Consider the following 16,581-nt stretch of genomic DNA (forward strand, 5'->3'; position numbering starts at 1 on the left):
TGCAAAGGTCAATGACAGTTGTGGAAGTAGTTGAAATTTGAAAACGAGTCTTCAAACACCCTGTAGACACTACTGTTTTGGTGGCAAGGCAGCAGCCGCTCCAATGCTACACGAAATGAGCATTCCACACTCGTCCTTTATTAAACTGCTCTTCAATAACAACCGCCGCCACATTTCCACGGCGGCTTTGAACTATTCCCAAGAGCGTTCGCCGTGATGAACCCACAGCATAAAGGAAATGTTCTGATCTAATCCTTGGTAGTGGACAGTGGTAGCTACCCTGTATTAAACATTTATAAGTTGCATGTGACCAAGTAGATATCAGGATATTTTATTATATTGTTATTTAAGTTTTACTATAATAAGTAGTAGTTTTAATAAGAAGTGCCCCTCTATGCAGTGTACAAAACTATAATGAATATTGATATCTCATGAGGCCGCACCAGTTGACTGGAATGTTTTGGTTTTGGTTTTGGTTTTGGTTTATAGAGCTACACGCCACTTATGTCCGATGAAGGACTTCTAGGCAATGTGCTTGGTTGTGGGACACATAAGTAGTTTTCATTAGAAGTGTCCCTCTATGCACAAACAATAAATATAATATTATGGTGTTACATAGAAATGTATTTCTAATTTAATATGGAATTAACTGGGCGGCGCTCAGCCTATCACTCCGCCATATCTGCATGCTTATAAAGTATAAACAGTAAAGCCTGGGGTCCCCAGGTTGTATCTTTGTATGGAAAATGATAAAATACGCCATCACGGATCGGAAATTTAGCGGCCATCCACAAAAGAAAAGCGGCCGCATTTCTTGTTTAAACCACCCCCTCCCCCGGACGTCCGGATTTCCAGCTACTTTTAAGAGTACAAATAAAACCAACTCAAATTCATTGTTAATAAAATTCAAAGAGTTGAAATAAAATTTAAAGAGTTGAAATAAATGGGACTTTTTCGTTAATTCTGCCAAAATTTCCGGACGTCCGGATTTTCACAAACCACCCTCCCCCCTCCCCCTGTCCGGATTTATCCAAAATTCCAAAACCACCCCCTCCCTATTTGCCGGACGTCCTAAGTAGATGGCCCGAAGCTATCAGTGAGTAAAACTAATAACAATGAAAATTTGGAAACGTTTAAAATTAAAAACACAATACAAATGGTCGATCTTATACCTTACTCTAGATCTGGGGGTCCTTTCCGAAACGGTACTTAAGTCAAAAATGGTACTTAAGTAAAAAGTTAAGCAAAAAGTATTTTCGAAATGAGACTTAAGTGCGAAAACTTAAGTCATATTTCGCACTTAAGTATTTTTACTTAAGTAGAGAATTTTACTTAAGTACGTACTTAAGTGCGGTGTTTTTTACTTAAAATGTAATTATGGTCTAGAGGTTACTTAAGTGCCTAAATTGTAACTCTAACTCAAAATATTAAGTGCCACTTAAGCGTTTTTTCGGAAAGGACGCCCTGGTAAAGTCGTGAAGTGTTATTGATTCTTACATGATATGATGATTCTGTCAAGAAAATTTCAGATTTTTTCTAAAATTCACTCAGTGATGAAAATGTTCTGCGACTTACCTTGCTCCAGATGAGTTCGTCCTTGAGCTGGGACACTTTCTTCCCCATGTCCCTCAATTCTGTGATCTCATCATACTGACTCTTGAGGTGCCTGACCTGGGCTCTGACATCTGGGATGGTTCGTTCCTTCTTAGCTATCGTGTGCTTTATCGTCTCTAGCTTTTCGTTGACTTGCTGAAATAAGTTTTGTTATTGTGGATACATGACATTTACTGTGTTTTTTCATGTGATTGATGTGAGACCGTGTTTTGAGATCAGTAATATAAAAGTTTCTTATTTCCACAGAAATCTATCATAGACGTTGATTCCCAGATTTGTCTTTCAGATAATTGTAATTGGTCCTCAGCCTCCTAAATTCATTCTAATAATAATAATAATAGGATTATGGCCACATAGCCATCTCGACAAAACTTGAAACCCAACTGCACTCTACGCTATTGCAGTTCGCACAATATTTTCAAAAAAAAATTCTTGGCCAATTTTTAACCTCCCTTCAACCTTCGTAATCAGTTTTACACGTCATAGTTAAAGTAACACGTCGTTTAGAACCCTCCCACAATCATGTACGTAAAATGTTATTGGTTATAATTCTGTCCATCAGTTTGTTTTTCTTGCTCTGGGTTGAGACATCATTGTAATTAGTCATATCTTAACAATTATATGACAAGTTTGACTGCTATGTGTTGGTTCAGCTGAACTAATGAGTGTATATTCAACTCTATTTTCTAGTTTAGTTAGTTGTCATCCTGCCAATCAGTCGTCAGTACTTGTATTGCAATACCATTATTTCCATGATATGAGTTTTGATATCGGAGTAATCAATGTAATTACTAATTTTGCATGGCTAAAATGTAACGCTTAATTTCCATATATTTTTCAAATTTAACAAAACTAATCACAAGATGAGCAGTACACGATGAGCAGTACACGTGTGGCCTGGGATTGTCCAATAGTGGGTCACGTGATACTCATAAACAGGATTGGTAGGATGGCTCCCCCTGCCCCCCCCCCCCCCCCCCCGCTTCCTACACCCCTGGCTCAACATCAGTTGTGGGAGCATTAGTAATGAGGTGGTAAGTAGGGTTGCCATTATCGGTACTTACTTACTTTGAGTACTTTGAGTAGGTTTGGCTGGGATCGCTTCAGGACAACAGTATCAAGTACGTCCTCCTATCACTCCACAGGGGTCTTTTTGTAAGTACCATTCCAAGAGTGAGTTGTTGTTAGTAGCGGTGTATCCTTTAGTCGGAGGTGTGTCGGGGAATTCTTTAAGGAATTTAGCCAGTGACGATTTTAACAGGTCCAAAGTAGAGATGGAATTAATTTCTTTGGGGAGAAGATTCCACAGCTGTGCCGCTTTCACTCCAAACGAGTTTTCATAGTGAGTTGCCACAGAACGCTGTGATTTGTTGTTCAGTGCTGGTACAGTAGCTTTTATTCCATGTCGGGGGTTGTTTTTGAACAGCATGCCAATATCATTTGGGGCCAGGCCATTGAGAATTTTCCATGTGTGGATCAAGATGTACCTTTCTCGACGTCTCTGCAATGATATGATATTGAGTTTCGTGAGACGTTCCCAGTAGTCTAAACCACTGCATCCGTTAATGCGTCGGGTAAATTGTCGTTGAACGTTTTCTATAGCCTCTATGTCCATGGTCTTGGCTGGATTCCAGACAGGGCAGCAATATTCTAGCTTACTCCGCACCATGGTTTTGAAGAGGGTAAGCATGAGAAATTGTGATCTATCTTTGAAGACGCTAAGAACCCAGGATGACATAGTGCTTGCTGATTGGATCATTTTCTGGATGTGGGGAGTCCAAGAGCAGTCGTTTGATAAAATCACCCCCAAGTCCCTGACAGTTTCTGCTGGCTCAATTATTTGACCTGTTGTAAGAGTGTAACTGAGCAGATCATTTGTAAATGGCAGATTTCGTAGCAGAAGAGAATTATTGAGCGTATAGTTGAGGATCTCAAATTTGGCTTCATTGAGCTGCATATTGTTTCTTCGAGCCCAGGCAATGACATTGAAGAGGTCTTCTTGTAGCGATGCTTTGGTGGCCAAGTCCAATATTTTACCGATGAGTTTAGTGTCATCAGCAAATATCTTTCCAAGAGAGGTAAGCAGTGCGTCCAATTGGTCATCGATGTAGAGAATGAACAGAATCGGTCCCAACACTGTACCTTGTGGCACTCCACTTATCACCAGCTGGAAGGATGACTTAGTTCCTTCAACGACCACTGTCTGGAGACGGTTTGTTAGGAATTCGCTTAACCACTGGAGCATGTTTCCATGAATTCCGTAACGTTTTGCTTTTGCAAGTAGTATGTTGTGATCCACCTTATCGAACGCCTTGGCGTAATCGAGGTATATGACATCTACTTCTTCGCCACTGTTCAGGCTTTTCAATATGGTATCTACATGGTCTAAGAGTTGAGTTAGGCAGCTCCTCTTTTTGCGAAATCCATGTTGATGCGGTGAAAGAAAGTTATTCGCTTCCATATGTTCGACAAGGTTGTTTCGTATCACTCTTTCGAAGATCTTGATGATATGCGATGTTATAGAAACAGGGCGGTAGTTGGCAGCCTCTGTGCGGTCACCCTTCTTGTAGACAGGGGTAATAAACTGCGTTTTCATGCTAGGAGGGATTACTCCAGTTTCAAAAGAATCTTGCCAGAGTAGAAATATGGGCTCGGACAATGTCTCTCTACATTTGGTCAGGATCCTAGCAGGGATATCACCATCAGGGGTCGATGAATACGGGTCCAGTTCCTTGATGGCTTCTGAGATATCGTTAACTGAGAATTGCATTTGATCGAGTTCCTTAACTGGCACAGGGTTCAATCCAGCAAGGCTTTCCTCGATGTGGGCTTCATTTGGGTCACTAAATACTTTCACATATTGGGCCTGGAGGAGCTCGGCCTTTTCCTTGGGGTCAGTGTGCAGTCGACCTTCTCTATCTCTGATGGGGGAGACAGAAGATTTGACTTTCGCAAACTTCTTTGCGTAGCTGTAGAAGTAACGTGGATTTGTCTTTATGGTAGTGACAGCTTTAGCCTCGCGTTCGTTGAGCTCGTTGATGATCAGCTCACTTATTTCAAATGCCAAGAGGTCCACTTCATTTCTAAGCTTTGCAAGGACGGGGGACGTAGGGTTTCTTTGAGTAATGGCATTCATGCGGGCGTTGATCTTCCTCTTTTTCCTTTTAAGCGTATACTTTTTACGACAATGCTGGTTTCTGTGCACTGGGGAAGCACCTGGCTTATTATTGTACGGGGAATTGAGGAGAGTGACCTGGAGCACAGTCAAACGGATGAGTTCCAAGAAATTACTCCCATTCTCATCGTCTTCACAGAGTCTTTTAAGTTCCTTCCAATCTATTGTTGCTAGAAGTTCATTCATAGCTTCAAAGTCAGCGTTGTGATAATTTACTGCTCGAAAAGAGTCTTTATCTACAACTTCAGTTGAGGTTTGCTTGGGGCTGAGAGGGTTGTGACCTAGTAAAAGCTCAACAAGTCTATGATCAGACAGCTGGGTCTCACACACGTTCGTCTCGATTACGTCTTGGGGCTTGTTGGTGAGTATCAAATCAATAATGTTGCTATCTCTAGTAGGTTCATGAATCATTTGACTGAGAAAGTTCTTGTTCATGAAGTCGAGTAGGCCTGAGCAGGCTCTTTGATCCGATTGGGTTTGACCGGCGAGGACATTTGAATACTCCCAGTCTATATTGGGGAGATTAAAGTCTCCCATTATGTAGAGGTCCGGTGTTCTGTTATCGGAGGTGAGGGCGTCTAGTTTCTTTTGAACTAGGTCCAGAATTCCTTTGAAAGATTCTGTTGGAGCGTCCGGTGGGCGGTAAATAACTACAGCTAATGTATTCATTGAGTCTATGAAACAGTAAAGCATGCTGCAGTGTTTGTCACTATAACTAAAACAGTCTGAAAATAATAGTGACTCCTCAATGTAGAGCACACATCCACCACCCTTTCGAAAAGGGCGATCAGTCCTTACAGAGTTGTATCCCTCTATCTTGATCTGTGCATCACTAATATATGGTTTTAGCCACGACTCCGTGATAGCAAGAAATGGGGTGGTGGGGGATTCTTTGTCGTGGAGCATATGATCTCTGATGACGGGTATTTTCCACTTGACAGTACTAGTGGCGGCAGGTGAGATTGATCTGGCATTTAGTAGCAAGATCCTGCATAATTGGGATGAAGGCCCATTTGATGCGGTAGTTGAAATGGCTGCATTGGTGCAGTCATTGGGAATGGGGGTCGGACTTGTCCTTGAGGTGGAGGGGCTTGGAGTTGGCTTTGGGAGGATGGTTGGCGTGATCTTGACTGGGTTTCTTGTATTAATGTCGGGATTTCGTCCCGAAGCTTCATGAGCTTTGAGTCCATTTCGGATATAATTCCGTTCTTGAGGTTTTCCAGAAGTTTCTCTAAAAAAGCACCGTCTCTTTCTCTTTCAGAGTAACTATCCTTGCGTGTTCTAGCCTGTTTCCAGTTATCCACAGTTGGCGGGTATACTGTGTTAACTGAGTTTAGGCTGCCCATTTTGTCGGGTTCAATGGAGCTTAGAGGTGGCCATTGTCCTCGGGCTTGGTTAAAGTCTGGTCTTCTTACACCTCTTTGTTGTTGCGGCTGATGTTGCTGTTGTTGCAGGGGCTGGGACCTATCTATTCCTGCATTTGTGGCTCCCACAGTCTTTCTAGCAGTTCCTTTCAAGTGATGGAAGCCGCACTCTTTATGGAAACAAGTTCGGGTAGCCACTGAGTTTCTGCACAGTTTTGGGTGAAAGAAGTTGCAATTTTCCCCTTTCTTGCAGCCTCTTTGTTTGTCGTCCCCAAAATCTGAGTAATATCGGCACCTTTTGGGATGCAGATATGGGCATCCTTTGCCATTTATAAGGCGTTTTCCAGTGAGGCCATGGTGGCATCTTCTCATGACATATTCTCTGCAGACCACACTCACAGTGTTAGTCTGTTCTTCGTTCAAGTTGTCGTCTCTATTCCTTCTAGGGCTCTCTCTATCCTCTTCTGAAGTGATATGTTCTTCTCCTTCCTCGTCATGTTCTTTGATAGGATCCAGAATACCTTCAGACGAGCTTTGAGAGCTTCTTGCCTTAGGGGGCTTTTGAGGGGGCTGTAGGGACAGGTCGTTTTTACGGTCGCACTCATAACAGAGCCACAATCCTTCAGGCGGGAAGAATCCCTTCTCGATTAGTTCTTTAAAAGCGGTCGCTTTTTCTTTCATCTTTTCACAATTGTGCGAACCCTGCATACAAAGCCGACATCTTAAGAGCGGTTGGACTGTCATATCGTTGTGGTATACAGTTGAGCAGGCATCACAATTGGTGTCGAACAGGGACTCGATCTTGAGTATCATTCGGTCACACAGAATCTCCTGGTTCTTGTACAGCTTCTTTTCAGCTTCACGTACTTTAAAACCTAATAGTTGGGCACAGGCTTCGAGAACAGGGGCATTGTGGGCTTTCATATTCTCTAAGTTTGTTTTGTAGGTAGCAGTGGCACTGTAAGAACACAATACTTTCTTGCTGGGTTCATCTGCAAGGTTTAGCAGGCTTCCAATCGCAATCTTTTTGCTTTCTGATTGTTTTTCCTTTAAGCCTGCCATTTCAGTTCTTCAAAATAAGATGATATATGTACAATAATCTATGTACCGTGGTCGTATGTAATGTACAATAAGCATGTACTTGGTAGCCGCTTATCAAATATTTTAAAAGATAAGAGAGCTCACTAATTGCTAACAAATGGAAAAATGCAATGATATAACTCATCTTTTTTTCTCGCGATAATCGATAACTTTTTCAAAATTATCGCGATAATATTGGTTATCGGCGATAAATTTGGCAAGATAATAGAAGTAATATTTTTCTGCACTCTGCATACTTGAATTATGCTATGTAACCTTGTTACATCATCATTGTATAGTTAAAATATCATTAATTGAATTTAATTTCCAAAAATGCAGAAATATTCAGTCTGGAGTCATGACTTAAAGTTAATAAAATTAATATCGGTAAAATTCGAACTTCGAAGATAAAAATAGAAAACTTTGATAGCATTATCGTGTGCATTTATATTGCTTAATGCTTTGTTATAGAATCAATTGCAATATTGGCATTGCCCATATTTTATCGACAAATGTTCTCTAAGGCTTATTGTTTCTCTGTAGAGAATTGGAATTACGTATCAAGGTTTACTTCGTGATCATTCTGCATTCTTGATATACATCTGCATAGTTAGAATACCGGGGTCCGAGTAGAACGTTACCAGCGATACGAAGTTAAGGTTATTTCTATTGACATATCGTGTACGTAACCTATCAAAAATGATTCGACTGGCCCTATTTATCTTATATGTGGGCCTTAGTTTATCTTGTTGTTATCGTTGGTAACTCCATATCGTCAACTCTATTTACCTTTCCCTATCTAATTTACGTATGGTGATATCATTCAGGACAATCGCTTGGACGCTAAATCAATTCTATTTTATTTACCTTTGTTTTTTCTTTTTGGTTGAGATTTATGATTCTAACCGGTTGTTTTACTTATCTTTACCTGTCATATTTTACCCTACATCAACTGAGAATAACAAAATTAATATATTCATATCGTTATTTGAATTTCAAAACAACAATACTAAAGATCACACTCCACCCAGAACAATGGAAGGTGATATACAGAATACAGCTCCTCTGGGCGACTGCTACAAAGAACAGTGGAAGGCTCTGAGTGCTTGGTTTCTAGGACCAAGAGCCGAGAACGGTGACGTCTTCATGGACATATTCAAAGACATTTTTGAGAGGCACGTTCAGCTAAGAAACGAATACTTTCCCGCAGACCCTGCATACATAACACAGACAATGAAGTCGTCCCAAGCTTACCATAACGAAGTTGAGGACATGAGAGAACAACTGATGGAAATGCAGGATCAGATGAAAGGTAACGTTCCGTTCTTCTCTCCTCGTTACCAGGCTCACATGGTGTGGGATTGCACCCTACCATCTCTCCTAGGCTACATGGGGGCCATGCTCTTAAATCAAAACAACGTGGACTCAGCTGCTAGTCCTGTTACCACTCTGTACGAGCAGACTGTTGGGCGTCAGCTCTGTGAGATGTTGGGCTACAACATAGTTCCAGATGTTGGCATAGTTCCAGATGTTGGCATAGTTCCAGATGTTGGCATAGTTCCAGATGAGGAGGTACCTCTAGCGTGGGGTCACGTGACTTGTGGCGGGTCTGTTGCTAACATTGAAGCGCTCTGGGCGTCGAGGAATATTAAGTTTGCACCATTAGCAGTCAGAGCTGCTCTGCTGAATAATGATTCTGAGGTCGGAGCAGTGACCTTTCTCTCGGAAGAACAAGTTGGGTTAGGGCTGAAGACTCCGTTGCTGGTGTACAACAGTGAGTCTGACAGAAGGGAACAAACAATGCTGGAAGATTGCACAACATGGCAGCTGTTAAATGTGGATATTGATGAAGTTTGTGACCTGGTTGAAAACGTCATTACATTAATGGCACCAGTATCTTCAGTACAAGTTGACAGATTTAGTGAGCTTGTTGAACGCGAGAGTGTAATGAGCGTCGGTCTGTTCAACTTCCATAAAAAGCACTGTATTGAGGACTCTCCTGTGTACACGGCACCTGCTAACAACCACTACTCCTGGTCTAAAGCGGGGACATTACTTGGTCTTGGCTCAGATGCCCTTATTCCCATACAGTTAGATGTAAACTTCCGGCAGGATGTTGGCCATTTAAGAGAAAAACTTACGGATTTCCTTAAAAAAGAAATTCCAGTAATATCTGTAACAGCTGTGATGGGCTCCACGGAAGAGTCCGCTGTGGACCCCATTGCTGATATATACGATCTCCGAGAAGAGTTCAGAGCAAAGGGGCTTAACTTTGCTATACTAGCTGATGGTGCCTGGGGTGGATATTTCAAGACCATGTTGATCGACGATCCGGAACCAGATAAAATCCCTCAGAATCGCAGACTTTCAATAGCCACTAAACGCAGATTTGACGGCTTTGTCCCATACTGTGAACTGAGTCCTTATGTTCAAAGGCAATACGAGCATATTCAGTTTGCTGACACCATAACCATCGACCCTCACAAGTCTGGATTTTGTCCCTATCCTGGAGGAGCACTTTGCTATCGCAACGGGAAGATGCGGTATCAAATAGCTCTTTGTCAACCAGTCGTCTTCCACGGTGAAAATGATCCCTCGATGGGAGTCTATGGAGTTGAAGGTTCGAAGCCAGGCGCAGCACCTGCAGGCATATTTATGTCTCACAATATCATTGGGTTGAGCAACAGGGGTTACGGCAGAATACTCGGTCAATGTACTGCCACCGCCAAACTCTTCTATGCCATGTGGCTGACTGTGGCTAAGGAAGATGATCCGTTTGTGTGCGTCCCGTTGCAGATATCCGGAGGGTTACGACAAGGAGAGTAGCAGAAAACTAGTTGAAGATAAGATTGCTTTCAAATCTATGGCGGAGATGTACCAAGACAGAGATGCTGTGAAGTTCCTTAAACTCTGTGGGCCCCGACACCATGATCAACACATTCGTGGTGAACTTCCGCGGAAACGATAGTGTTCAGCTCTCTAATAGGCTGCAGACCGCACTCTCTGATGCCATGAATATCTTTGTGGGAACCAATGCTCACCGGGTTCCTCTCATGCTTATGCAATCCAGTCTGGACGCCAAGAAACACGGCCGAGGGCTTGAAATCTTCAAAGAGAGGGCGGGCTTGTGTACAGATGGAACCGACATGAACGTTATGATAAACACTTGCATGAATCCCTGGCAGGCGAGTGAATGCATCTCTACAATAGGAGATTTATTCCGAAAGACTGTTCTCAACTGCATAGGTCGTGTCAAAGATTCTGTTGTTAACCACAGATTCATTCTAGCTGGATCATTTGTTGACAAAGCCGAGGATGGATCCATCTTTATTGAGTATCTGACTAGCACTGATGTTGACGAGCACCAGTACCAAGTTTCTGTCAAAGTAGAGCCTCAATCTCATGCTGATAAAACAACGCTCAGAAGCTACATTCACTTTTGTGGCATGGAGAAAATCCCTGTTGTATTTGAAACTGTCACCCCAAGCTATGATGAGGGTGATGAAAATGTTCCGAACCTTTACAACATCCTTCATCTGCAAAACTGGGATCAAAAGTTCTGTGTAAAGCTGGTAAATGACGAAGATGACAACACAATCTCCCTCAAAGTTCTCGACATTCCTCGTTATCAACACCTCGACATGTCTGCCACTGTGACCTACCCGGAGAAGCAGAAGTACTTTATCTACGGCGATTCAACAAGGACCATCATAGCTCACGTGATGACGAAACTCCCGGACTTCCAGCACACGGCTACACTAGCAAGCCGGCCTCACTCTCTAACCAGCACCATGCTGGAGATAGGTGTGATGGCGGATGTGGAGGGAGTTGAAGGGGCTCCTCTTGAAATAGCTGGAGGGATCAGGCAGCCTCTTCAAGGAAACTGTTACGAGGTATCCTTCGTCGGGGAACTTCATGCTACAATCCACACCTCTATCAGCATCAAGGACAATGTGTTTTTCAGTGCTATATCACCGAATGGAGCCTGTGCTTCCTAGACGCACATGACCAGAAAAAATTAACGAAACTTTTATTAATTTTACAGAACAAATCAAAAAGAGGAAGTGGAAGTTTGTAAACTACAAATTGCATGAAACGTTTTAATATTTAGTTTATAGTTTATATATTTAGGTTATAAATACGCTATAAATACATTGCAATGTATAAATACATTACTGACACTGATGATGCCAATTCTTCCAGTGCTTCAGTACAGCTATTTTGTTGAAAACGAAACTTTTTATATATCTATTGGCTATTAATGTTACAACTGATAAACTAAATCATCATGTATTTTTCGTGTTATACTCAAAATATTAGTGATCCAATAAGATTATTTGACCCGCCCATTACATGCACACAAGTATTGAAATAGTTAATCCTTATTCAATTAAAAATAAATGAAGAATCCCGATAATTATATCTTAGGTTCCGTTAGGTAAGAAATATAAGGAAAGGACTAGGAAAGAACTATTCCACCACCCACAGCACAGAAATTGTATAATCAACTTGTAGATTTGCAGTAAATGATAATAATTATGTAAGCGATACGATTAGCCCTGATATGTATAAAAAATTGTATGCTCATTACAATGGACGGGGATGTAGTGACTGTTTTTTGAATAATTTTCAGAAGTAATTTATTTACTTACGCAGCGCATATAATTTGTGTACCACTAAATTTTTGTGGCGCATATAATTGTAAATTCGCCCTTGTATTGGGCAACAATTCGCACAGTTAAGCATCGCAGAACATTCCCGAAGTCTGGTAGGTGGCGATACCTACTATATGATCCTAGCGTTACAATTCAGTCACTAGGCATAACTCCTAATCTTCTTCCTACCCCAGTATTCAGACTAGTTCTTAAATTCTGAGAATTTAAAGCCAGATTCTACAAAACCTTTATTTTGTGAATGATATACGAATTTCTGTGAACATTTAGGAAGTAAATTGTGTTTTACATGCCAAATAGCATAGTGCTGATGTATTTTGTTGGGATATTGTTTACTAAATAGTACATGTGATATTTCATTTGTGATATTTCCCTTTGTTTATACATCGTTATCTCTCTCTCTCTCTCTCTCTCTCTCTCTCTCTCTCTCTCTCTCTCTCTCTATACATCGTTATCTCTCTCTCTCTCTATACATCGTTATCTCTCTCTCTTTATACATCGTTATCATACAATACGACTTTTCCGTTTTATTTTGCAAATTACGAAAACATTCATGTTCCTTGAGCTTGTTGTAAACCACTTTCAACCTAACTAGAGATCAAACAATCACAGTTCTGACTGCAGCAAATAGACAAAATGACCAAAAGTTTGCAGAAACAATCCTCCTTTCTCAACGATTGGACAAAAATGGACTACATTCGGATCATACTCGCTATGATAATCAAATTTGGCGATGGTATCGAGATTTATCTTCTCGGGGTGATAACACAAAAAGTTTCCTGCGAGCTTGGTGTCTCTGGATTTATGGAGGGAATGGTATCAGTGACATTTTTCACCTTTTTCGCCATCTCCACCATGGCAGCTGTGCCGCTCACCAAGAGGTTTGGAGACCGGATCATCTTGTTGGTTTCCCTCTACACCACTATAATGTTCTCGATCACGTGTGCTCTACTTCCCAACTACTACACTCTCGTACTCTCCAGATCTCTGATAGGTCTGTGTGTTGGGCTCAACTCCGCAACTGTTGGAGTGTTTGTTTCGAAGCAGGCGTCGTCGAAAGAGGTCGCTGATCTCAGCTTGTTCATGAAGGGTGGCATAGCTTTGACTCTTGGGGGCGGGTGGGTGTCAATTTTAGGCTGGCTTATTTTAGATGCAGTGGAGTGGCACAACTTCATCATATTTACCTCCCTGCCGTTCTTTGTTCCTGCAGTAATCATACTTCACTGCTGCACCGTGAAAACACCAGATTCTGATTCATGGGGCCCAATAGCAACGGAATCAACGAGTTTGATCTCAAAGACCAAGGACAATGGACCAAACTTTTCGGGAAGAGTTATGAAAACCAGCATTTTCATTTTCTGCAACGTTTTCCTAGGTTACGGTATTATCCTTCTGCTTCCGTCGATCATCAGGTATCATAAGACCTGTGCGGCTGAAGAGTCTCTCAAGATGTTCCAATTATACAAAGATAGTGAGACAGATGTGGAACTAGATCACTGCCGAAATGTTGCTGTCCAAGGAAATGATCTCCTGATCCTCGCAGCAGTCTCCGGTGGAGCCAATGCTGTGGGACGACCACTCGGATATTTCCTCAGAAACGTTCTTACCTTCAGAGTTCTGCAATCGTCTATTGCTTTCATAACCGCACTCAGTTACTCTATCATACTCTTCAAGCCAGGACTCACCACGGCATCAGTCCTGATGGGTGTTGCGACGTTAAGCTACTCTATCCAAGATGCGGAGGTCTCAATCATACCATACGACTTGGACTACTTTGGAAGGACTGGGCTAGCTTTAGGTGCTGCAGTAATCATGTGTGTGGGAATGTTTGGAGCCATTCTGGGGACGTCTCTCGCTGCTTTCTCACCTCCAAACATTGCTGTTCTTATAACACTGTTAATCAGTGTCACTCAAATAGTTGTGATATATTTTATGGGAGAGCGATGAAGATTGGTAGAACTTGCCACAAATGTAAACTGAGTATAGATGCACGAATCCATTTCCCCAAGTAGGGAGAAATGAACACCAAGAATGCTATGCCCCAAAATGAAGGATTTTTTTGATGAGGTCAGTGAGTGACCACAATCTATTTTATTTTTTTCCTCTTATTTAAGCCATAAAATGTTTTTAGATGTTTAACCCATATTGGGTACTTTTAAAAACTTTTGTCTTTCACTATATCATTATCTATCACTTTGCAATAAAACTTTATCTAATTTGTAGAATTGAGAACAATGTCTTTTTTCCTCTGAAAGTTAATAAACTGCTGACATTTCGCTATGACATCTCCTGAAGGGACTCGCCACTGCGCGTTTTATGCGAAACCTCGACAGCTCATTAACTTTCAGTCATTTTACTTGCTGCCACTCCAATATGATCGTTCCTTTGACCAGGGCAAAGCGCCACATCTATGCAACAAGTTCAACTTTATTATTAAAAAAAGACAGATTGTTTGTTTTACAAAATGATAAAATATTATTATTATCATTCGTGGCTAATGTTTATTAGCGTTAGTTCACTCTCAATTTCCCCAGTTAAAAAAAAGCTCTTTCAATATCAATCAAATTAAAACAAATAACATACTTATTTCTCATCAATTCGCACTAAGAAGCCACTGTAAAGTGTAAACCAATTAATCAATTAATTCCCACCTTCATAGCCAATGTTGGGAACATTACAGATGTAATCAGAAGAAACACCCTCCTCACCCTCCTCCTCCTCAACCTCTTATCAAGACAATGCAGAGCAGATAACAACACCAAATACTCTGAATCCAACAGACTCAAATCCTTAGAACCTGACAGAATGTTAACCGGGGTGCGCGGCTCAGGAGACACGTACTGCTGTTACCACACCAAATGCTGGGGCACCGGTCCCAACGCCCACGTGTCACTGGAATGTTACCATGAGTTCCACGACTGTCTGGTGGATGAGGCGGGGTACCCTAACTGTGTGAGATTGAGGAGGAGCAGGGAGGAGCTGGTTTGCAGGAAGAGTGGGGGGTTAAGGGAGTGTGATGGGTGTGTCCACAACTCGTACGGAGCACCCTCGTGTGTTTGTGAGTTTGATCACTGGTTCTGGATGATAATGACACTTATTGCTGCGTGTGTGACTACTGTGTGTTTGGTCATGTTTGGACGGATGCTGTACACTCAAATGTGGGAGTTAAGGAGGACAAAGTACACCATGATACCAGAGACAAAGATAATTGCTTTACATAAGAAGAGAGTTGCTAGGAATCTTCTTCCTTCTTCAAGAGTTCGTTCCACCCGTCATTAAGCTCGGGTTCTTATTTGTATTAGTTTGTGCCACACCCTGATGAAATGCTATATTTTCTAGAGAATGAGTAAAAGATCATAATATCTAATCTCAGTAATGGGATCAGAAAAAGTATTTTCATTTTTAGGGCAGAACTTGAAAAGATCTTTAATGGACTGAGGAACATCAAATTTAAGGAATTTGAATAGTTCCACAAATGTAGGATACATGAGCAGATTCTCCGGATTCATAATTTTCTGCTCAGTGAACAGCAGTTTAGTGTGTTCAAGACAGTAGTTCTTGCTAGCCATAATATTTTTATTATAAGTTCTCGAACGTGCACATGTTAAGTAGTGGGAGGAAACAGTTAGAACATGGTATTATTATCCATTTTACCTCAAATTTCAATTTTGGGAACGGGTTTTTTGGGTTTTGAGGTTTTTTTGAAATTTTTTCCTGTTTTTGTAACTTTTTATCTAATTCGACTACATTAAAAAAAACACCTGCTAAATAGTGGGTATAATTTGCCCGTTTCCCAATGTTTAATGAGCTGTTTAAGGCAATTTATGGGTGGGTATCTTATCTTTACTAAGTAAATAATTGGAATTAATAAACAATGAGTGATCTGTTGATATTTGATACTGTTTATCAAAGACATAAAATAATTGGGCGTTATATTTTGAATGACCAGTAATTGTTAATGAAGTTTCTTCATTCTCACTGTTAATAACGTACTAGCTGAGATGATCGGCGCCTCCTCACCATGATCAGAATTTGGTTTAACACTGTTATGTTTGACAAAAATGTTCAGTTGTATTAAAGTATTAATGCTTTTCAAACAAAGTTACAACAAAGTTAAACGAATTCTTCATGTTTGTATCCTGGGTTTCGACAGGATATGACCCGTTTGAAATGTTCATATCTGCTCCGATTTCGTTTTTACGATTTTACAGTTATGCATTTTTTTTGAAATAAAATTCGTCGTAAAATTTTTAATGTGAATCTTGATAGTTGTAATTTCAGAACATGAGTATGACGTAGAAATGTCGATACCTAATTTAACTAATTACTTTCATTGCAAACTGAGTCTATTCATAAAAAAATCTGAAATTTTATTGAAAGAAACATCAGAATCTTTTGTGGTTCATTTTAAAATACGGAAACGAGACCAGTGCAAAAAAATTAAATGAAATAAATTCAAACATCTGTAGGTAAAAAAGACATGTCAGACGACCTCAAGATGGAAACCTCCTCTTCCTCCTGGACTAAAAGAGACTACCTCCACATCGTGCTGGCAGTGTTGATAAAGTTTGGAGATGGTGTCGAGATCTACCTTCCCGGGGTAATAACCCAGCTTGCATCGTGTGAACTAGGATTGTCCCCAGTCGAGGAGGGTTTCCTGGCAATCATTCTCTTT

The 16,581-nt window shown here is 41.0% G+C and overlaps 2 protein-coding genes across 3 annotated transcripts in view; one reads left to right on the forward strand and one right to left on the reverse strand.

Moving 5' to 3' along the window:
- LOC134813001 (structural maintenance of chromosomes protein 6-like) overlaps positions 1 to 16,581 on the reverse strand; it is a 46,654-nt gene that overhangs the window by 18,737 nt on the left and 11,336 nt on the right. For both annotated transcript variants that reach the window (XM_063820657.1, XM_063820658.1), the window contains exon 5: positions 1,576 to 1,749. In XM_063820657.1, the coding sequence (XP_063676727.1) occupies positions 1,576 to 1,749 (174 nt within the window). The remainder of the gene's footprint in view (positions 1 to 1,575; positions 1,750 to 16,581) is intronic.
- Positions 8,269 to 11,243, forward strand: LOC134813002 (uncharacterized). Its single transcript, XM_063820659.1, is given in 3 exon segments — positions 8,269 to 10,028; positions 10,030 to 10,141; positions 10,143 to 11,243. Coding segments are annotated over 3 exon segments (2,961 nt in total). The 3' UTR covers positions 11,232 to 11,243.

Source organism: Bolinopsis microptera, chromosome 3, assembly GCF_026151205.1.
Source record: "Bolinopsis microptera isolate Bmic1 chromosome 3, MBARI_Bmic_1.0, whole genome shotgun sequence".
Classification (NCBI taxonomy): Eukaryota; Metazoa; Ctenophora; class Tentaculata; order Lobata; family Bolinopsidae; genus Bolinopsis; species Bolinopsis microptera.